Source organism: Octodon degus, unplaced genomic scaffold (genome assembly GCF_000260255.1).
Source record: "Octodon degus isolate 3935 unplaced genomic scaffold, OctDeg1.0 scaffold00116, whole genome shotgun sequence".
NCBI classification, from domain to species: domain Eukaryota; kingdom Metazoa; phylum Chordata; class Mammalia; order Rodentia; family Octodontidae; genus Octodon; species Octodon degus.
Window position 1 is genome coordinate 3,408,085 of NW_004524692.1, and position 24,493 is coordinate 3,432,577.

At 35.6% G+C, this 24,493-nt stretch overlaps 1 protein-coding gene and 1 long non-coding RNA gene across 3 annotated transcripts in view; one reads left to right on the plus strand and one right to left on the minus strand.

Moving 5' to 3' along the window:
- The window catches only part of Nuf2 (NUF2, NDC80 kinetochore complex component), a 33,224-nt gene extending 15,926 nt beyond the window's left edge, over positions 1 to 17,298 (minus strand). Inside the window, exons 1-9 of one of the 2 annotated variants that reach the window (XM_023699810.1) lie at positions 17,212 to 17,298; positions 12,918 to 13,060; positions 11,626 to 11,700; positions 10,647 to 10,723; positions 9,735 to 9,796; positions 4,771 to 4,868; positions 3,253 to 3,326; positions 1,275 to 1,371; positions 269 to 331 (exon numbers count right to left, since the gene is read on the minus strand). In XM_023699810.1, coding sequence (XP_023555578.1) covers positions 269 to 331; positions 1,275 to 1,371; positions 3,253 to 3,326; positions 4,771 to 4,868; positions 9,735 to 9,796; positions 10,647 to 10,723; positions 11,626 to 11,700; positions 12,918 to 13,040 — 669 coding nt within the window. In that variant the 5' untranslated portion in view covers positions 13,041 to 13,060; positions 17,212 to 17,298. Of the gene's footprint in view, positions 1 to 268; positions 332 to 1,274; positions 1,372 to 3,252; positions 3,327 to 4,770; positions 4,869 to 9,734; positions 9,797 to 10,646; positions 10,724 to 11,625; positions 11,701 to 12,917; positions 13,061 to 17,019; positions 17,072 to 17,211 lie in introns of those variants that run through there. The other variant, XM_023699811.1, reaches the window with a different exon arrangement.
- Positions 17,299 to 17,530: 232 nt separating this feature from the next.
- LOC111812200 overlaps positions 17,531 to 24,493 on the plus strand; it is a 53,308-nt gene continuing 46,345 nt past the window's right edge. Inside the window, exon 1 of the long non-coding RNA XR_002817772.1 lies at positions 17,531 to 17,654. This is a non-coding gene — a long non-coding RNA (uncharacterized LOC111812200). The remainder of the gene's footprint in view (positions 17,655 to 24,493) is intronic.

Genomic DNA, 24,493 nt, shown 5'->3' on the forward strand with positions numbered 1-24,493 from the left:
ATACATGTTTTTCTTTCCTGAAGTGTATATACATTTTTTCTTTTTGCAGACTATGTATCAGATTATACGGTTAGCTTTCAAGTAACTTATTTTCTCTACATATTTTTGTGTTTTGATATTTTTACAAACTGTGATGTATTTAAATTGAAAAGTTAAAATGGTTTGATTTCAAAGGAAAAAATGTTTGACTATCCTAACACACAGCTAAAATACTCCTCCGCATAGTACAGTCCAACTTTAAATGCTAGGTAATAGAAAAGTTGCTTACCAAACGCTTAGTTTTCTCTGAAATATCTGATTTCTTTTGGGAATTTCCCTCTTGCAGAACTATCTAAAGGAAAAAGTAAATAAAATGTTTTACGATGATTCAAAATTTTGTCACTTATTGCTTTCTCATAAAATAAAGGTAAGAAAGAAAAGTTAAGGGCTGGAGAGATAGTTCAGTAGAATAAGTGCTTGCCCAGCAAGTTCAAGGTCATGAGTTCAATCCCCAGTACCACCAAAAAAAAAAAAAAAAAAAAAGAAAAGTGAGTTAGCCCACATAGTCTCAAACTGTTCATGATGCACCCAGGCCAAAATAAATATATAAGCATTTTTTTCATTAAGCAGCTAAGTCCAAACAACTGCATAATTTCTGCCACAACAATGTTGCAACTCTTTGATAAAATAATACAAAATGAAAAAATTTTAGTGAACTGTTAAATAACCCCAACTATTTACTAACTAGATGTGTGTACTTACTGGGCGTTGCATGCATTCACACTCCTTGTAATCAGATGGGACACAGAAATTCTCATTTCTTCTTATAATGTTCACAGAGTACTTGCTTTTTACCATGGCAAATGCCATGACCTCAGCTTCACAAAGTTCCAAAGGATAAGTAAAATGATCTACTATTAAAATTGTGAAGTTCCTGAGGTCATGGTTCAGGAAGCACAAATATAACAGAGGCTGAGCGTACTATTTCCCTGGAATTTTAAAATATCCTGAGGCATCTTTAAAGGCTGGATGCAGAGTCTAGGATAATGGCAAGCAAAGAACTCTAAAAAGTTCTATTCATCCAGGCTGCATGTGAGTCTAGCAACAAAAACTAACCATCATTATTGAATATAGTTGAGAGAAGATATATTCAGTAGTGAAGATACATTCAGTACAAGAGCACAAGCAGGTGTAACTCTGTTTAATAACTGAAAGATATGTACTCTTATGCCCATGACATGCCCCTCTACAGCTGCAATATTATTTTAAAGTCTGGCATGTTTTATGACAGATACCGTTTTTTGACGAAACTCCTGATTCAGTGATTGCTGCAACTCCTGAATATCATCTGTAAGTTGCTTGAACTCTTCTTGCTCTTCAACAGGAACAGAACTGACCAAAGCAAGATAGATTAAAATAACATTTACCTTATTCTTAACCTTGAAAGACCAAACTGGCCAGGGAGATAGCTCAGTTGAATAAGCGCTTGCCCAGCAAGCACAAGGGCCTGAATTCAATCCCCAGTTCTACCAAAAAAAAAGAAAGAAAGAAAAGACCAAACTAAAATCTCTGCCATCAAATAACTTTGGGGAGAACCTAATTTCTTATTTGTAAATTTTAAACCTTGGTATGAAAGCAATTTGAAATAAGACAGCCTGGCCTCTATTAAGAGAACAAAATTCATTTGATCACCTTCAATTTTCAACCATCGAATCTATGCATTAAGCTCTGCATACTTATGCTATCAACTTCATACAGCATTCCTTCTACTTCTCTGGTTCTTAGCTCCTATTCAAGTATCATATATTACTCTGTTCCACTGATCCTCCCTAATGGCACATATACATGTCTAATATGAATATCCTTGATATGAATGCTATAAATTTAGTTTTTGCCTATCTGATGCATTAGCCATCTGTTTTTATTGGTTTATAAATTCTACTTTTAATCTTTGTCCATATTTCTAATAAGCCATTTCTTTTCGGCTTGTAGGAATTCTTTGTATATTAGGAAAACTACACAGGTTTTATTAAGTTATTTATTATCATTATTATTTTGTATTTTAGGGAAGGGTCTACAGGATGTTCAGGGTCTCACCGCTAGATAGGACTAATAGTGATCCCCCTATTTACAGCCTCCCAAGAGCTGGGAATACAAGCGTGCCCCACCACGTCCCGTCTCAATTGCCCTCTTGGCGCACTCTGGGGACGGAGACAGCACAGCAGGCCCAGGGATCAAACCCTTTTTGTAGGCGCTTTGATCTGCTGAGCTATTTGACTGGCTCAAGAGTTATTTACTATTGTTTGCACTGTGTGCTGCAAATATATTCTCCCAGTTTGTTGTTTTTGACCTGGTTTATAATAGTGTCTTTTACCATGCTAAATGTTTATATTTGCCTCTCATGCCCAATCTTATCAATTCTTTGTTAACTGCAAAAGCAATCTTTATTAGAGACAAGTCAGAAAAGCTCTCATCTACAAGAGGTAACCTCAAAGATATCAACAGAGGCTTCTGCTTAAAAATCAAGAGACGATCTTCAATTTAAGATGTTTCCACTTTATTTTTAAATTTTCCAGTAATGCAAAAACAGGCATTTAGTAAAAACTGCACTTCATATTTTGAATTTTAATCTCTTCCTAGGCTAGTGATAGGTGGTCACACTGAGCATCCGGCTGTAGATCCCCAAAAGCCAGGTGATCATGAAATGAGCCAGGTGATCATGAAGATGAACAATGTTTCTCTACAATGCAGTGTGTGCCTAAGTTATGCTGTTTGGCAGGTGTACTAAATGTTTTCAACTGAGTAATAGTTTCAGCTTAAGATGGACTTATCAGGACATAATTGCATTCTAAGTTAAAGAGCTTTTACATATTTAAGGAAGGCCAAGAAATTACAACCCCTGGATGATTCTGTCCCCTCTAAACCTTTGAGTCTAAAAGAAAATACTGTTGGGAAGAGTAAACATCTAAGATTCAAAAAATGAACAACAAAGAGTCCAGAGAGTTGTTGCTCATATAAATAACATAAATACAGATACAAGTTATATGTTAAGGTCTTCGAACAAATCAAATTAACACAGTAATGAGAATGAAGCCAAAGATCATATAATTAAGAAACAGATGTAAAAAACCCCAAAACTTGTTTTTCTTCTGTTAGAAAAAACAAACAGATATTCTGCCATACATTAGGGAAAATAAAGAAACAAGGTCGACTACAGGGTTTTAATAGATGGCTAGCACTTCATTTTGCTTGTGTCTGTGAATCCCCACTTACTCAAGCCTCTCCAGTTTCATCAGTGCCTCCTGGTGTGCAGTGTTCAGCTGCTGCATTTTGTCCACTGAGGATTTCTATTAAAGCAATTTTAATAATTTCTTATTAGCACTTCTCAACACAAACAGGGATGAATTTGTTTTTAAACAGCACACACTACAAAATATTCACCCTATAATTTTCATCATCAGAAGGATGCAATTTAAATAGAAGTGACATTTATTTTTATTTATTTTTTCTTTAAAGGTTTAGACAGATAATATTTATTATTTTATTTATTTTTGTATTTAATACAGGATCTGCAGTCTACAGGGTCCCACTACACAAATCAGACTCATAGTGACCCTCCTGTTTTTAGATTCCCAAGAGCTGGGATTACAGGCACAAGCCACCATGCCCAATCTTAATCCCCATCTCAGCACACCCTGGGGGCAGGGTAAGGCAGGCCCAGGGAGTGTCTCTTAATTCACTGAAAAGTTAGGCTTGTACTAATATCTACTTGAGAAAACTTTAATGTCCATATCTTATATTCTGAATAATTATAATAAAGATAACAATATGCAACATATTAACTATTTTTATGAAATTTTTACTTTTGTTCCATTGGAAAAGAATGAGTCATGAGCCAAACAACCCTGTGCATGTGCATGCGTGTTAGCACAAGCATGTGTGACCTTTACAAAGAATTTGTGATGCCCGAGAGGTATGAACTTAGCATGATTCGTGTAAAGAAGTATTTTATGCAGCTCAATGCAGCTGCAGTGTCAGGGCTGTCTGCTATCACTCTGGTGGCATGTAAGAGTACAGCATACCAAAAGGAAGACAACTGGAAACAAGTTATACAAATGACCCATAATCTTCACAAATTCTCTAAATTGTTCTAGAAAGAAAAATGAGTTTTCATCTGTTAAGGTGATTGCCTAGCACTGAATCATATAATTCAATACTGGGCTAAAAAAGTTAATACAAACAGTCCAATTAGGCCATTTATTAAGAGCCAAATATCTCAGTTATTTAAAGAGCACTACACTATCAATGAAACCTTCAGAGATAAAATGTAAATGTTGATATCAATGTTCTCTCTTCTAACATTTCCTAATATAGGGAAAAAAAAAAAGCCTCAGCTACAAGATAACAACAAAAACCCAATCCCTCACTGTTAAAAAGAAAACAGCTTGAGATACAGCAGTACCTCGGTTCACAAACATTTGGTTCTTTCCACACTTCTGGTCACAAATCAAATGTAACAAGAAGCAAATCTGATGCAGTGGTTGGGCTCAATGTTGATCTCATGGGGAAATTTGCTCTGGTTTTCCTTCAGCTCAGCTTGTGACCAGAATTGTGAAAAGAATTAAGTTCATGAACCAAGGTAAGACTGTATGGTTTCTACAAACTACAGTCTGAAATGTTATATGAATATTAAAACAAATTCAAGTCTAAGTGCCATGCAGCAATCTGATTAATAGTTATAAATAATATTAATGATCTGATATGTGACACATATACATATTTAAATCTTACATATTTCCAAAGAAATTCCAGATATGTCTCACGACATGCTTCTCTGAAGTGAATAAAGTTGATAATTCCACTTAAAAATCGACTTGTCCGTTTTGCTTCTAAAACAGAAAGCAAGACTGAATTAAATCTTTGAAACAATACAAAAATGAAAACACATCCTTTCCCATCATATTAGTTTATTCATGTTATATGAAACTCTATATACACTGTAACAAAGTACACAACATTTGCTTAATGCAAACACTGAAGTTATCTTTGCAATAATAACAAAAAAAGATAACCCACTTAGGGAACAATGGTAGAGATTAGATTGACCCTCTCATCTTAACTTTTTTTTTTTTTTTAAGCGAAACCAGGGATTGAACTCAGGCCCTTGAGCTTGCCAGGGAAGTGCTTATTCCACTGAGCCATCTCCCTGGGCCCGACCCTCTCATCTTAAACAACTGGAAAAACAAATAAAATGCATGAAGCAAGAAACTTTCAAAACTAGACCACAGGCAATATGATAGCAATCCCCCAAAGACTCAGCAACGGAACACTGTCAACATGTGAGTATGAAGAAACTACTAATGCTATAAAACTAACCAGAAATATTTAAAATAATTTTAAAAAATATACCACCCAGTAATATAAAATTACATCTAGTATCCAACAAAATGATCAGAAATGCAAAGAAACAGGATAATACACATAACGACAAAAATATCATGAGGAGATAGCTGTATAGCAGGCAAAAATAGCCTGTATGAATATATTTTAGCTGTTTAAGAAGATTAAAAACATCAGGACTATGAAAGCAAAAGGAAAGGTTCTTAAAAGATCTGAATCAAACTTTTAGAATTGAAAAAATCTCAAAAACTACACTACATGGGACTAACACAGGCTGGATATAGAGAAGAAAGAACAAGTAAAATTAAAGACAGTAATAGGAGACATCTGAAATAAAGGGCAGAAAGAAAAACAACAAAACAAAAACAAAAACATTAAAACAATTGAATGAAATATCTATGACCAGAAAGACAAAACAAGCAATATAACAAGTACATAAGTGGAGTTCTGCTAAAAGGAAGAAGAAAATAAAGCAGAAATGTTCAAATTTTACAAAATCTATAATTGTATCCAGGAGAATGAACAAATCTACACAACAAGTAAACCAAAGCACAAACCCAGAACCCCTCTCCCCAAGCACATGATATCCAAATTATTGGAAATTTGTCATAAAGAGAAAATCTTAAAGGCAGCTAGCACAAAACAGAGCTAAACCGTATCACTGGAGCAAAGGTATCAACAGCAACAGACTTCTCCGCAGAAACAATGCAAGCCAAGAGACAAGGAACAGTAGCTTTAGAGCACTCAAAATACTGCCAATTGTGACTCCACGCTCAAGAAAAATATGTCAAAAAGTGAAACAAAGGCTTTTACCAACTGTACAAGAAATAGTAAATGAAATCCTTCAAGAGTAAAGAAAATTACTCCAGATAAGGATTGGATGTAATCTACAGAATGTAGGTTAATATAAAAGACATATTTTCCTTATTTGAAAAATTTCTTTAAAAGACAATGATCTGTTTGAAGCAAACCTAGTAACAGTATATCAAGGTATTAATGATATCTATAGAAATAAAATTATAGCACCATAACATAAAGACCAGGTTTGGTCAAAACACATTCTTCTAAAACATAATGTACCTGAAGATAGATAATACACAAAAGATACATACTTAACTGCAAAGCAAATACTAAAAACAAATAAAATATAATATACCAAAGAAGGAAATAAAAATAGGAATAAAAGGAAAAGGAGAATATAAAAAGAGGTAAATTTAATCATAATATTAATAAATGTAAACATTCCAATTAAAAGAGGATAAATTTTAAAAGCATGACCTAACTATATGCTGTCAATAAGCAATTCATTTCAAATACAGACAGAGATACACTTAAAGAAGTGTAGGATACCAAAGTGATATAAAAATAAGTAATACAAATCAAAAGAAAGCAGGGATGGGGCTGAGGAAATAGCTTCAAGGTCTAAGCGCCTGCCTGGCAAGCCCAATGACCAGGATTCGATCCCTGGTATCACATGCCACGCTGGCCCCCAAACCATGCATGGTGGCACATGCTTGTAATTCCAGTGCCAGGGAGGCTGAGACAGGAGAATCACTATGAGCCAAAACTGCATAGTGAGACCCCCTATTTATTTATTTATTTATTTTTAATTTTTATTTTTTTCCCCAGAACTGAATTTATTCATAAATCAAGGAAATTTATTTATTTTTGCGGAACTGGGGATTGAACTCAGACCCTTGCACTTGCCAGGGAAGCACTTATTCCACTGAGCCATCTCCCTGGTCCAGAGACCCCCCCTATTTAATAACTAAATGTTTTTTAAAAAAATATGCAAAAGAAAGCAGGATGGCTATAGTAAGATCAAATATAGTATATCTCAGTGCAGAGAATGTTTAATGCAAAGAATATAGTTCTAAATGGATAAGCCTCAAAACTAGAGCTGCAAGTATAAGAAACAAACAAACAAACAAGGCAAAACAGACAAATCTACAATCACAGCTAAAGACTGTATCTATTAATCATTCAACAAAGTAATTAGAAAAAATCCCTATGGATCTAAAGCTTGGCCACTATTACGCAACTGGATCAAAGTTTTTAGAAGACCACACCCAAGCACAGAGTAGGTACTTTCTAGCGCACATGCCTGGCTAACAAAGGCAGACTGCGTGGTACACTGTATAACAGCACCTAAGCACACCAAGATGCTAATCTTCAAAGCCTGTGCATGTCATCATTTATAAAAAAGCGGTTTTAGAGCTATGCAGATATAATTAATGATTTTCACATGGGGATATGATGTTTTGCGTTTTCCAGATGGGCTGTAAGTGCAATCACACTATCCCTGTAAGAGGAAAGCAGAGAGAAATTTCACCACAGACAGAGGGTGGAAAACAATGTGACAATGGAAGCAGAGAGATTTAAAGGTATTCTGTGGCTCGATTTTGAGAATAGAAGAGAGCCATTAGCCAAGGTGTGCAAGGACTGTGGCTCTATAGGAGAGAAAAGGCAAGGAAAAGGTTTCTCCTCAAAGAACCTCTTGAGAAAGTGCTCTCCTGACACCTTAGGTTTAGCTCAGTGCAAGCAACTCTGAACTTCCCACTTCTGCCACCATCAGGGAACAAATGTATGCTATCTTAGGTGACCAAATTTGTGATACTTTATTATAGGCATCAGAGTAAACAAATACAAATCAGATTTTGGGCTATAAGTATGAATACATTTTGATGAATTTAAATGATACAAAGTCTATTCTGTGGTCACGAAGGAACTAAATTATAAATTAGCAACAAAAAGACTGCTGAAAACCCCCAAATGTTCTGGAAGGTAGACAACACAGTTATAATCTGAGAGTCCAGAGGAAATCAAAAGGAAAATTAGAAAATATTTTGAACTGAATGAAATGTAACCTACCAAGGCTTAATATGCAATTAAAGCAGGACTAGAAAAACTTTACACAAAACCCTTATTTTAGGAAAGAAGAATTGCAAATTATTGGCTTTAGCTTGTGCTTAAAATGAAAAAAACAACAAAAAAACCCAGACAGAAAAGAAAAAAAATCTAAAGTAAACATGAGAATGTTCATGGCAGCTTTGTTCATAATGGACCAATATTAGAAATAATTCAAATATCTTGTTGGTCAATGGGTTAAAAAATTGAGCTATACATTTATAAGAGAATATTCAAAAGAAAAAAGAAACAAAGTACTAATAAATGCAATGCACAAGGTAAGTTTCAAAAGCATTATGCTTAAAGAAGCTAGACATAAAAGAATACAGAGTGATTTCATTTGTATGAAATTTCAACAGTCAAAACTGTACTGACAGAAGACATGTTAACACTGGCAAAGGAACGGGAGTAGCTGAAGAAGACTTATTGCAAAGCAACAGGAAGGAACTTTTGATGGTCAGGAAATTGTTCTATTCATGATTATGAAGGTGCTTACACAACAATATACACTTGTTAAACATCATCCAAGCTACATTTATTTATTTATTTATTTATTTTTGGAGGAACTGGGGATTGAACTCACTCCCTTGCACTTGCCAGAGAAGCACTTATTCCACTGAGCCATCTCCCTGGTCCCCAAAGCGACATTTAAAATAGGTGGATTTTATTGTATGTAATTACATGTCAATAAGCAATACAAAAACTAAGAGATACAAAGGAAGATTTAAAAACAAAATTTAAATAATACACCAAAACAAAAAAACTGATGGATAAATATTGAGCCAAATGGATTTTTGACATGCAAGTAAAGCTAAGAAAATTTTATATTCTAATAAACACCTATTATTAGTAATTAAATGGACTTTCTTCATGGTGAAAAGCAATTGTTGATTTAATAAAACTGAATGATTAATACACTATGCAATATCAAATCTGAACATTATTTGTATACCCAAATTTGTAAAAAAAAAAAGTTTTTAAAGGTTCTAAAAAATTAAATGAAACTTTTCTATGGATCTACACTTAAAACAATTTTAGTAATAGGATATGTAATAATTCACTATTAAAGATGGAATAAGGGCCCTCTAGACAGTTCAGCTAGACTAAGCACCTGCTCAGGGAAGCGCAGGGACCTCAGCTGGATCCTAGTTCTACATGCTGCGCTGGCCCCACCCCCAGGCACGCTAAGCCTACCACTGAGACTGGGTATGGTGGTGTATGTGTGTAATCCAGCTCTGGGGAGGCTGAAAATAGGAGGATCACCATGAGTCTGAGCTGTAGTGAGACCCAGTACCAAATACAGAAAAACAAATAAATAAATAAAATAAAGATGAGATATATTTTCTTAAATCCATATCCTTTTAAGTTTTTCTTTTATATTTGTCAGTAGAAAGGTAAACTGGTAGACTGATTCTAGAAATGAAAAACTGCTTTAAATTCTCACTTACTTGGATATAGAATATCAGCAATCTCAAAGTCATTTACCCGGCAGATAGGCAGGAATGAATCTCTTAAATAAAAATATCAAAAAGAGTATTTTAAATTGTACCTAGTCACAAGAACATAAACATTTCATTTTCAAATGAATTTCTGGGTACATATCTCAATGTTAAAGGATCTACAAAGCACACACTTATAGCATTAAAATCTATTTTTTCTGTATATCATATAAGTGTTCATGAAATACTAAGGTACAGTTATAGATTTTAATAAATAACATACTTTTGAAGTAACTAAGACTTTCTAAGAACTCAAAATCCTACATTTAATTAGGAAACTTTTGGATTCACATCATATTAGAACTTCAGTGCAGGGCTGGGGAGATAGCTCAGTAGAGTAAGTGCCCGCTTGACAAGCGCAGGGTCCTGTATTCAATCCCCAGTATCACAAAAACAAATAAACAAACAAACAAAAAAAGAACTTCAGTTCAAAGTGTCCGGTGTCCTAAGGATGGTCAGAGTTGGAGGCAATTCTGCTGGTAGAACTTACAATTCTGCTAGGTAGAACTTACAATATATGTGGGATGAAGTAGAGATTGAGATGGCAGAACTCCTTCTCAAAGAAAATCATATCATTGAGGCTTACTGTAAATATGAAAAAAAATATCTTAAGGGCCAGCCAGTTAGCTGCTTAGGCAGGCACAAGGACTGGGGTTCAATCCCTGCTGTGCCCTGCTTGCTCCGCACCTGGGGTGCACTGAGACAGCAAATGAGACTGGGCGTGGTAGTGTGAGCTTGTAATCCCAGCTCTTGGGAGGCTGAAAACAGGAGGATTACTAGGAGTCTGATCTGTGTAGTGAGACCCTGTAGACACTGTACTAAATACATTTAAAAAATAAAATTAAAAAAATCTTTACTCACAGATGAATAAATAAATTGCTGACAGGTAGAAAGCCCTCCATTATATGTGGATACATGACTTCTGAGTTAACTGGCATCTAAACACAGTCACAAAAGGCAAGTTATACAACAATTAGACAAAATGAGAAAATTCTTCAATCATAAAAAGTCTTACAGTTAATCTCAAACTATGTTAACTTATCATTAAATTTGAAAAAAATTAACAGTAGATATTAATCTCAATAATGTGAGGTTCAAAACAAGTGATTATTAAAATTTTTAAATCAATGAAAAACTGAAAAAATAACTGTGAGCGTTTACTAAATAGCAGGTACTCTCTCAGACATTTTACATACATTCTCAATCCTATCAATCCTATTAGAAAGTGCTACCCCTATTTTACAGTCAAAGAAACTAAACTTCAGCAAGGTTTCATAGTAACTAGGTGGCAAAACCTTTGATCTTTAAACAATATGCAATCATACTAATGAGATTCCAGAGATATTACGTTCTCAAAGTATCTTCACATATACCTTGAAGAGCATGACAACAAAAAAAGTTTAATATAAATGATCTTTCCTGCTAGAAATATCTGATTTGCTAAAAGCTCCTTTGCCTCATTTTAATTGTTTCAATATTATTGTGCATCCTTTATTATAATCTGGGAATCCTTCCTAAGAAGAAAACGATACTTGTGAAAACTTTGCTGTTGTTTATTAGTCTCTGAAGACAGACATATAAATCTGTGCACAATTTCATAACATCAATAATTTGTAAGTGTCATTTAGGTCTTTTACTATGTTTTCAGCTTACTAAAGCTATCAATATAAGTCATTAGTATGTCTAGGATTCCTCTGTAGTTGACATTAATTTCATATCAGTGTTTCAATTTATTAAATATAAATTCAAGAACTTCTAGACAATATACACTGTGAGCAGGAGAACTGGAATAAATAAACAAGAATGTCAGAAAGATTATTCTGTTTCACTGTAAACTCACCATGTAAAAATGCTCCAGTCGAATTCCATATACTATTTGTAAGGCTCTCATGTAAATCATGTGCAATACTTCAGGCTAAAATAAAAACACAACTTTTAATATTCTCACGCATGATTTTAATGTTGCAGCTCTCACCAATACTGTAATCATTGAATGCAAAGAAGAAAACGGCAACAAAAGGACTCTATCTCCATCGAAATATGTCAAAATTTTCCCAAATTTTGTAACACTCAATGATACTTACAATTTGTTCATATATAATAAATGGTAAAAAATTAAATTAAAAAAAAAAAAAAACCAAGCAGCCCTACCCATGTTAGCCAAAAATAGTAGTCTTTGAAAATAGGCTATCAAGTATGTGGCAGAAATGCTGGCACATTGAGGATGTATTTTTAAAAATTACAAGAAACTGGTTTACTGTCTTAGATATTAAGGATTTCCTAGGTTTAAACTTTACTTGGCATAAAGGGTATAAATGTAATGGGATAATAAAGATTTTTTTAAATGTTCTAAATCAATAGTTCATAAATGTTGGCCTGTGAACATATTACAATCCATACACTGTACAAATTTATTGAATGATCAAGAGTGCTATGTATAGAAATGTGACAATCTTTTCCTAAAATAAAATGTCCTAATGGCCTAGCATTTACTGTGCCTTCTACCTTAAAGAGTTAAAATATATTAAGATCATAAAGTTTTATTTCTACACCATTAAATCAACTTTTCCTGGGTTATCACTCCAAGACCAACGCAGGAAACTGGAAGGCAACTTGGGAATTTTCTGTGGTACATAAGTAGCTCACTTTTGCATTTAATAAGTAAACATATAAAGAACAACACCTGTCAAAGCAAGTCAAGTCCCTTCTGGGGCATAATGCAAGAAAATTAATCTCTAAGCTCCCAAAGAGGCTTGTTTCTAGGCATTTTTGTGGTTGCAAACCACTTGGAATAAGTTCCATCAAGTCCTACCAATAAATAATACTCTCACACCACAACCCCAATAATAATATAAAATTTAATATACTTTAACACAGCCATAAAGCTTAAAGGTATTAAAACAACAATAACAACAATGTTAAAGAACTGAATTCCTAATGGGAATGTTGAAGTTGCCCAAGATATAAATCAAACGTTATTTTAAAATTACACTAGGTAAGAGATTTTTCTCCAGATTAAAAATGACTAGCCTATATTAAATAGAATATGTGCCTTTCTTGTCACACCACAAACCTAATAGCTTACTTTGCTCTCACATACCACATCCACATGCAAACATAACCAAATATTACCTTTGGATTTGGGTAAAGATCATTCTTGGAGAAGTTTTTACCATCAGCTCCAGTTAAGAATTTATTGCGAATATGAACTACAATCTCAGCAACACTGTATCTGGGAAAAGACAAAGTTTCCATCTTGGAAGTTTCCTTCTAGCCTGAAGAAAGAAAAAACAAAGATCAGACATACAACCAGTAGTTTTCATTGTCTGGAAACTGATAAACATAAAAACAAAATGAAGCAATCAAGGTTGAAATAGTCAAGGAGTGTCAGCCATATCTTAGTAAGATAAAAGATACAGATTTCATTTATGTGTGTGTGTAAATGTATATAAATATCCCTAAAATAACTCTTATTTCAAAATAATACATTTATCTTATGTTAATTTTCCTAATGCTGTTCTCTTCCACAATGGAAGGACTGGTTGACAGGTAGTTGGCAAATTATGTATTTCTCTTTACACATTTGGGGGCCAGCTGATTTAAACAGATCAATCCAAGGATTAATACTCAAAGTATAAGGCAACATCATCAGCAAAAGCTATATATAAACAATAGTAATATAGGACAGATAATGAAATTGCATCCTGATTTGACATCCTATTTAATATACACATGAGATGGTTAATGTAGTTAAGATGCAAGTAAGAGAAAAAGATTAGAGGTTACATTAGCAGGGATTACTACCACTAGAGATAAGAATTTTAAAATAACAAAGCAGCGAAAAAGTCCCCTAATGCATTCAGATAGAGAATTACTCCTATCTATGCCTCCTAAAGTAGTCATTCTTCCAAATTCATGTCCTCTTCTCCAGGGTACAACTGGAAATGACCAGATACATTTTTGGTTCTCACAATGGGAGTGGAGATGCCATTAGAATTTAGTGAGTAGAGGCTAGTGATACTGTAAAATATAGAACGCACTGAGTAGCCACTCCCAGCAAAGAATTATCCAGCTCAAAATATCAAGAAGGCTGAGGATCAGAAACTCTGCCCTCGAGTATATACTTAGCTATGTCGTAATACAACAACATACGGGGATGACTTCTAGAACTCCAATGGTACACTGTGAGATTCCAGTAAGTTATGCCCTTTTTGTTTTCTTATCTCTACAAGTGTATAATAAATAGCAACACTAAGAGCTAGAAGAGCAGTAACATCAGCCGATATCACCATCACTCACTTAAATGCTTATTTAATTATCCAGATACACGCCCCCACTCCCCAGTTAAGCAACATAACCCCAAAGACTTAACATAAATATATTCAATTCTGCAAACTAAAATGGTCCTCAATTCTGGAAATCTGTTTCTTAGGCGCCACATGTTTCTTAGAATATGAGGATTAAAAAGAAGCTTTGGCAAGGTGCCTAGTCTCTAATAAACGTAGGAGGCCTTCCTCCAAGATGACTGTCAAATAACTTCCTAGTTCTTCTTGAACCCTTGAAAACATCACAGAATTCATTAACTCATGGCAAATTTCTTTCACTTCAGCAAGGCTCTAATAATTAGATAAACCTTCCACATATTGAACAGAAGCATAGTTGTAACTTTTACCCACGGGTCTAATTTCTGGTCATTGCAGCTACATAAAATATATTAATCTCTGCTTTGTGATACTACTTTCAAAAATGTGATGAGAGCTATGTCTCTGCTCAGCCTTCTCTTCTTCAAGGTTAAATTCACTTTCTTTACATACAGTCATTCCTTGTATGACACTGTTTTGGAAAGTACCCTTGGTGAGGGGAAAAACAACAGCAGCAACCCTTTTTCTTACTCTACTCACTGAACAATTAGGGGAGAGGACCCCCCCAACCCACCAAGGGAGTAAGCAATAATGTAGTCCAGCCCAGTGTCCTCTAATTCTGACACTAACAACTAGAGACAGTATCAGAAGTTATCAGATACCACAGGGTAAGGGGAGCAGTCCAAGACTGCTCCCCCCACTTAATATGCCAATTGCAAGCCTAAATGATTTTCTTGGTTTTGGCCAACATGCTGTAGCATGTTGGAGGTAGAGGCTGCCATCTATCAGTCAACCATAAATAAACAAAAATACACTTCACATTCTGAAAGTTCCAGGGATTTTAGTTGTGTATCAAGAACGTGGAAGAAAGATAAAATACATATTTTCACACTATCACAACATCCTACTTACCTTCCTCTAAAATATTACTTATCAATGCCTTCTTAAAATGTAATGTGAAAAATAAATATAACACTCCATCTAGTGGACACAGGACAGATTATTAACACAGCACACTACAATTGTAGCACCTACAAATACATGCTTATAACCAACTGAAACTCAAGAACTTCTTCAACAAGATCCATTTGTAGGGGCTGGGGAAATGACTCAGTGGAATAAGCGCTTTCCTGGCAAGCACAAGGGCCTGAGTTCAATCCCCGGTTTTGGGGGGGGCGGGGAAATAGATCCATTTATATCAGCCAGGATTATCCCATGTTCTTAACTTACTATAACATGTACCTTAAAATTTATGATTGCAAACCTTTACTTTAGAGCCAATATCATTTCGGATCTAAATTTGGATACCTCACATTGTTAGGTGTTTCCTTTTCCCAGCATAAAAGCTATTTCTTTGGTATATTTCCAGTTGGTTTTGGACAGAAATTGCATACTTCAACTGGCACAGAAATAGCACTCAAAAGCTGTCATTTCATAAAAACAAATTTATAAATACATATCTACATGTGTAAACAGTGAAACCAGCAAAAGCTTTTCTATCAAACACGGTCATTTCTGCATAGGAAAGATTTATGCACAGGAAGGGAGTGAGTTTGGTCTGGCCCAGACAGAATACCACAGGTGGCCACCACCTGGAAGTATAAAGAGATAACCCCAATCGCTCTACACATCTTCTCTTTATACTTCCAAACTGTGCAGCCACCTCTCTTCTCCCCAGAAGTCCAAACCACTCTCTGTTTATCCCTTTGATTCTTATACTCCTGTGTGTACACAACTCCTGTGCTTAGGTACAGAATAAATTCTAGAGTTTCCCCCTTAAATCTCTTATTGCTATTTACTTCACAGACTAACATTATCAAACGTTCAAGGACAAGAGTAAACACAACACTTCTCTTCATATGCATTGCATATTTTCATCTGTCACATTTAAAAACTATCGGTAAACAAATAAAAATAAAAACTATCGGTAAAAGGAAAAATTGCAAAAACAATTTACTTTTCCAAAATAAACATCTGGATTAGAGATTACAGTATCACAACAGAAAGAGTAGGTGCAATATATCATCATAATTATCACACATCTCTCTGCAATGTTTTGTACACTTGTTTGTTTAGTTAATGCTTAGAAAACATGTAGCGCACCACATACTTGTACAAGAACACTTGAATTGTCTCATCCACCACATCCAATTTAACATTATGTGTCTGGCTTTTTAAACCTTTAATAATCTAACTATCCGCTGTAGATTGTTTTATTTTGGAACAGATGACTTCCCATATCCAAATTCTGTTACTCCTTCATAGCACAACTGCAGTTTCAATTTACTCCTCTGAGTGTGTGTATTTCCGCTCACACGCACGAAGAAAGAACTTTCAACTACGTTAATTTGTGTTTTTTAAGTGGGATAAAAGACATGGCTACAGATTCTGTGTATGGAAAACAACCATTTGGCAGCTTAGCCAGTAGCACAGACTATCTGCTAATTACCTCTCAGTGGCTCATTTATTTGCAATATCATGTTTTCAGAGAGCAGATATTGAAAGGATCATCTGCTCAACATTACACGCTTAGTTCTGCCAAACATTCACAACTCCAGGCGGAAAAGATTAAACAAAAATAAACAGAAATACCTCCCAGGATCTCAACCAGTTAACCCTAGAACTCATACAAGGGAGAAAAATAGCGGCCTTGGACGCTCCGTTCCGTTATTTTTGCATTTTTCACCTTTGGTTCATAGTTTTGGACGTGGCTAAGAAATACGTCCATAGAACGTTGACAACCAGTCAAGCCCCTGTAACATCACTCTTCCAGACAAACATAAATACAAGCTTAAATTAACGTGCTTCAGGTCGAGTCTCTCTTCCCAGTCTACACCACACAGGTAAGACCCACCAGCGTCTTGGGAACTCACCGCGGGTCTTTCGGGGACTAACACCAATTGGACAGGAGCGAGGGGCTGGTCCCCAACTTTCTAGGCGCCAGCTGCTCCCGCCTTCTCCCTTGCGCGCACCACGAAAACACTTAGAGCAGTTTCCTGACGCCCAAGGAGCTGTTCGGCGCCTCTGTTTCTTTCCTCCGTCCTCCCGCGCCTGCCAGTGCTTACCTACTGCCTCAGCAGCCGGCCAGAAGAAAGGGGATTCACTGAGTCGCGACGGTCAAAAATCAGCAAACGCCAACCGTTGCCACTTTTCAAACCTGCCGCTTCTACTGGAAGTCCCGCCTTTTTCTGCCCCGCCCACTGGTGATGGGTACCGGTAGGGCTCAAAAGACTCAGGAGCGTGCCGCCTAACTCCAGAAGACTGAATGCTGGGCTCCAGGCAGGCGGAACCATTGTTTCTTTGGAGCTGGTTTCTAGTCGGAACTACGATTCAGAGGAAGGGGCAGCGCCTCTGCTGGGGGAGGAGCCTAGAGTGGGCGTTCTGTCAGTGGCTTTTCCTGAACACTTGAGAGCACCTGGGCTTCCACGTGAGGAGCAAAAGCAAGCTGGCAGTGTTAGGAGACATTCTTTAAGCACAGGGTGACAGAGGGGCTATCAGCGAACCAAGGGTAAGTCAGAGACCCAGCGAGGTAACATGAATAGTTGTGAAGCCGGGAGCTGCTGGATGCTCTGACAAGCATCATTTGAGTTTTGTGGTAAGCGCTGGGGTCGGGGAGCGGAGAGGTACCTCGCAGAAGAGGGCCGTACGTCTCGCCGAGATATTACGTAACTAGCGGTAAGCCACGCAACTTAGTCGTCTGGTGAGCGCGAGATGACAGGACGCTAGCGCTTTCTGCGATGCTCTCACCTCCCCAGTCAGGAAGACAGCTGGGAGAGAAGAGATTTGTACAGAGTGGCTCCTTCAGGAGTAGATTGCCCCAGGGCTCCCGATCTTAGTTTCTCTCTCTCCGCACATCCCCCACCCCAAGTTGTGCCCCCACGCCCAGGTCTGCGTGAGTTAGCCTCGGGATAACAGGCCTAGAAATCTGTTTTTTTTTTTTTTTTTTTTTTTTTTTTTAACGTGGATTTTCAAGCTCAAAGTGGAAGCATCAGTTTTAATATAAGTCAGCCTCTTAGGGAAGAAGCAGTAGGAGGTGTTGTCAGAGGAAAACGCTTTACGTTTTATTTAGGTTTGGGGACCAGAGAATTTAACTCGTGTGGATGGAGTCCGAACTGAATGACATCAAAAATGCCGCGGGAAAAGTTATGTTGAAAATGGACCAGCCTTCTGTGGCTTTTTTTTTTTTTTTTTTTTGTGCTTTAAAGACTGAACACTGCTTAATATAAAAATCTGTACTAGTTCTAAATAAAAATACATTTCTTGTTCATTATTTTCTTTTTCTAGGTTCACTTACTGATGCAAGTCCCGGAGTCAGAATATAATAAAACTCAGAAACAGTTTAGAAAAAATAAGTTTATAAAAATATGAAACACAATGAGGTGAGGAGAAAACAGTAAGATCTTTCTCATTGGCATGGTGGCTAGTTACTGAATCAGGGAAGGGGAGCCTAGTTTAGGACTTGTGAACACAACTCTAAAGTCAGTCTCTGACTGTCCTACTTCCTAAGTGAGTTTAGGCAACTTGTTTAAAGTAGCTGAGATGGTTTCCATATGTTTAAAATTGTAGCAACACACCTATATGCTTTATAGAGTTTCATGAAGATTAACTTAATTTGTAGGTAAGTGCCTGACAGAATTTTGACCTCTCAATATGCATTAGATGTTATTTCAACTATAATTATTTGTACGTGGGCCCTAGTAAAACTATCTTAGAAATGGCAGGTGCTCAATGAATGCTTCTACTGTTGTTGAGAATCTAGAGAAGAAATGAGAGAATTATATGAAAACCAAGCTTAGAATATTTCATGAAAGCAAAATGAGTTGAAAAAAGAAAAGAACAGGACAAGAGAAGTACATTTTATTTTATATACAATAAAAATTTGAAGGGATAACATTAACTAATTAGTTAAGTAGAATTGTATTAAAATTTAAATTATTTAATAAAAACTACTTGGTTATTCATATTATCTCAGTTAAAAGGGTAAATATAAATTTTTCTAAATTTGGTGTGTGGTGAAGGATGAAACAGCAGAATTCTTACTCTAGATTTTCTAGAGTTTTCTCATCACCATAAAGATACTAAGTACTCCAGAAAATTAAACTTTAGTACAAAGATGCTCTTCAGAATACAACAGGATTACATCTAGTTAACCCACTGTAAGTTTGAATTTTCTAAGTTGTAAATATATGTAGTACAACTCACCCACCAAACATGACAGTTTAGCAACATAGTACATTGTAGATTATCATTTCACTTCTTGATAGTGTGGCTGACTGGGAGCTGTGTTTTGCTCCTTGTGTCCAGACCATACTCTATGGCATAATGCTGGTGCATAAAATAACTCAAAATTTTAAGTATAGTTTCTCTTGAATGCGGTTTTGTTTTTGTACCATTGTAAAGTCGAAAACTCAGAAGCAGAACCATGATCAGTTAAGGACTGTCTTTATTTTTTATGACTGTAAGATCAAGTAACTTAAAACAGTTTCTCAGAATCCAAACTCAGCTCTCTCCACTTCCTAACAATACCTTAACTTGTTGTTAGTTCCTTAACCTATAACTTTTAGTGACTTCACACAAGTTTTACCACCTAGCTCAGTCTTTCTAATTTCAACTCCTCTCTACTTGAAGGTGATCAAAGTATTTACCACCTAGCTCAGTCTTTCTGATTTCATCTCCTCTCTACTTGAAGGTGATCAAAGTATTCTAACAAGATATTTTTCAAGCACTTAATACATATTCCTGCTATTTGCCAGTGATTGTCCTTCTCTTTTTAATTCCGTGTTCTTCTAGATTACACTTTAAAGGCTGACGACAGACATCTAAAGACTGGATGCATCTTTGAGTGACAAGATGATGCTCAGTGAGGCCATAGTAGCCTACAGCTGGGACTTAAATGCAGGTGGCATTGCTGTGCCCACTAGTGCTTTAAAAAGTCTTTTTTTTAAGTGACGGGTTTTAACTTTTATTTCTACTTTATTTTAATGTGTCAGTAAAGACAAAAAGTTGATTCATTTGATTTAACTTAGTAGGAATAGGTGAAATACTACTGCAATGGCACTCTCTACGTGGCATTTAATAAAAATGAGAGAATTATTTTCACTTATTTTCATATAGATTCCAGTACCTTTTTCCCAGTTGTAGAAAATTAAAGCCTTATTCAACATACACTTTAACTTCCTGCTGCCACACTTCCCTCAGTGCCACATCTACCTGCTTTCCTCTTGTCTGTCCGTACTTCTACCTGTGCTGTTCACTGGTTCTCTTTCTAGATCTCTGCTACATTCAGTACAAAGAAGCAGAGCTTTCTTTTGTGTCACTCCCATTTTTTTCCTGCTCATCTCATGCATTATGCATCTTAGTAGTGTCTTTCTCTGCCTGTCCTTTTAACAGTGTTTTCCAAAGTTTCAAACTGGAGGGGTTTTTGTCTGTATCTTCTCCATATGTAGCGTTTTAACCTAATGTATCTGCTCATAGATTCTAACACTACTGCTGTGTCTGACTTTTCCCTGGAACTTCAGACTTTAATTTCCTTTACGTCCAATTCTGTAATTCATCTTTTTATTTCTACTACCAATTTTATGTCACTGCATCTAGCATTTCCACTTCTACCTACACAACCAAGTCTGTTTTGTAAGTAGCAGCCACAATTAGGTAAGGAAAGGAAAATAAATATAGGTAAAAAGGAGACAAGGAATATCATGATTTTAAAATGGTACTTTTAAGGAAAACTGCAGGACACAAATGTTATCTGAGATTACTAACTTAAAAAAAAAATTCATGAAGTTCTGGAAAACACAATATCTGTAAAAGGGGGTGAACCAATTTTACTTTTAAATTGTATTTCCTCACACATAGCTCCAAACTCAAGAAAGGAGGACTAAAGTGAACAGCAGATATCTAAACCTCAAGCACATGCAAATAGTTTGTATTCTAATGTAGCTCACCAAATGGGTGGCCTAGCAGACAGTGTGAATGTACATCCAAGATCCCTCCATCTTGAAGTTAACCCTAGGACCACAGGAAAATTCCTAACCCCAGACCATAATTAGTGCATCTCTCTTGAAAAATCTATACTTTATCTTTTTAATTAATCTGTTTCAAACTTTATTCCCAGGCTTCTCTAGCTTAATTGGCTTGAAAGAATGAATTTTATGTAAGCAAAAACTGAAAAGAGCTGCAATGTCCAAGGAGCTTGGACTTAAAAAATATTAGAGATCTAGATTTTATCAGATCCATAAACAACAATTTTAAAAAGCAGTCATCATAATTTTTTTTAATAATTGAACTCAGGAAACATATCCTGCCCTATAGGTCGGGTGAGTTGAGGTCTCTACCTGCTGTTTAGAGGACTTCTTTGGACCCCACCCAATGACAAAATGTTTAGTCTTAAGTGTAAATCTGACCATTTTACTTATCTATTTAAATGTCTATACCTCCCCCCCTTTATTGACCTCCAAAACTATGTTTGAATCCATAGCCTGATATGTGCTATGTTCTCCAGGATCTTACCACTGTTGCTTTCCCATTCTCATCATACTCAACTGCCCACTTACTCAGGCTGTTTTAAAATGATCTTTGAAACATATTCTTCATGACTTTCTCTGGACCATTCTTATTTTCTTTCCTTTATTCTTTTGTTTTTCAGGTCTTCCAGGAGGCCTTTCCTTCTTTCATAGTCTTAGTTTATATTTTTCCCTTGCTCCTTGACCTTTGTTTATTCATAAATAGTCATTGAAAACATCTTTGGTGTGAAACAGTGAGCCATATACTGGAGATCCAATAGTAAACAAATGTATGGAGAGACAACCCATTACTGGTCCTGATGAAATTTATATTGTTATAGGAAAACAAGTAATTCAAAAAAATAAAGAAGCAACAGGTCAGTCTGATTTGTTCTAGGTTTGAGAATATCCAGAAAATGACCAAATTATAGAATGGAGAAAAATTTTTCTACATAGAGTTGCCAAATTTGTGAAGGCCCATGAATGGGAAGGGAATTCACTTTAGGAACTAAATTCTACATAGGGCCAGAGAGTGAACAGGGGCTGTGTTATAAGGCACACTGCTGATTAGATTAAGGAGTTTGGATTTTTTTTTTTTAAAGTCTAATACTGGTAGTAAGAATTTCAGGATAATTTCATTGTACATGATAAATCAGATTACTCTGAGAAAAAGAAATTGCAGAATGGCAAGGCTGGAGGTAGAAAGAACAGGAGATCATTGTAGTAGTCCAAGAAAAAGAAGATGTTAACCTTTATTAGGGTATTACCAATGTACTTGGAAATAGATCTTAGAAGAACTAATGGTAGAACTTGGTGACTGATGAGACTGTGAGGGCCTAAGTTAAGAAAGAAAAGATGGCATTCTGTAAACAGGCTTTAGTGAGAATAGAATACAGTATTTGCTTTCACATGTCCACAGGTTAGCCTGTCTTTCTACATTGCAGATCTGAATTAACATTAATGAATTAGGCCTGAATATCTAAATAAATTGAGTACCATTTTCTGATTTAGTTTGTTTCTTTTTTTTTATTTTTAGGGAAGGGTCTACAGGGTGTTCAGGGTCTCACTACTAAATCAGACTTGTAGTGATCCACCTGTTTACAGTCTCCTAAGAGCTGAAATTATAGGCGCACAGCACCACGCCCAGTCTCAATTGCCATCTCAGAGCCCCTTGGGGGTGGGGCTGGCAAGGCTGGCCTGGGGATCGAAACCCCAGCCCCTGTACCTGCTTGCAGGTGCTTTAATCTGCTGAGCTATTTGGCTGTCCCTCATTTTCTGACTTAGGAAAAAGAGGCAAACTCATTTGGAGGTGACTACTGGTTCAATTTTGGACATATGTAGATCAGGATACTTGTGGAATATACATATGGCATTGCTGAAATGCATTGCAATTGTATGAATGATTCTGAAATTCAAGAAGAAAGATCTGAGATGGATTCTTTGCATAGAAAAATAGTTGAAATTTTTATTATATTGAAATGATCTGTGTCTGTCTCTACCACTGTACAAGGCGGATCTTCAGAACCTTTGATTGCCCACCACTATAAATATACTGGATATACACTTTATTTTGTTGAACTAAACTGCTACCTTTTAGTTGTAGAACATCTAACAGGAGAAAGCAATAATTTTAGGCTCAAAAGATTTTCTTTTTATTTTAATATACTTTGATTATTTTTGCGCCTCCCACTCTATGCTTACATTTCCTGTTAGAAATAAAGGGTGAAGAAAAAACTGTTCCATTTTATTTTACAGACTTAAAACTAAAAATATTGTCCAACTGCAATCTGATCAACATAGAGTGAGATGTTGTAATGCTATACAAAGACATGTTAGCACTTTGATAATGTCACATTATTGATTAATTTGTAAATTCTATGGTGGTTATCATAGGTGCCATCATTAATTTCACATATCTGAATCATGAATAATATGTATTAATGCCTTCAAAAGTGATGAGTAACCACAAATAGCAATCTGAAAGAAATTACAAACACAGTTTATATTAATGGTGCCAAAAATTCTTTGAGAGTATGTATTATAAAGTATAGATAAAATACATGAAAGCAAATGGATAATGTAATGCTGTCCAGCATTTCATGTGAGAGGAAATAATGATGTCTCTCCTAGCCAACATTTTTGACTTGCTTATATTTCAGGTAACATTTAATATAAAAAGAACCTGCTACTCACTAGCATTGTAATACCCTTTGCCTATCGTAACTATACTTAATTTGAATGCATAGGTATAAATGTATGTTTGCTTTGCTTTGAGTTAGCATTGTAGTTTCTGACTCATAGATAACTGAGAAATCACTAATATTTAAAGAAAGTGAGAAATTGTACAGTAGCAGCCTTGTTTTTTTCATAATCTTCACTGGGTGGCGCTGTTGTTTTAATGTTAACCTTTCAATTTTGTTTCGTTTTCTTTTTATAAGCAAACAAAATTAAAGTGATAAACATTGAACTCAATGTTCTGGATGAAAAAATTAGATTCTAAATTTATTGGCTTTAAAATACATGTTAGAAGCTCTTGAGGAAAATAGCATTGAATTCAAAGTAGCTGCTTTTTGTTTACCCATTGATCATCCTAGCCCTGTTGATCTGCTTACCTCTTCAGCTGTGCTCATCTTTATTTTAGTGACTTTGGGAATTGAGGAATACATTTACAATGCCTTTTACAATGTCGTTATTAAGGACTCAAAAGGAATTTTCAATTTGTAATTATAAAATACCTACCCTTTCTAATATGTAATGGGCTATAAATCAGCCAAAGCTAAAACTTATCATGCTGTATTCAAGTCCTCTAGTTTATTTTCCCCCAAATACATACATATATATATAT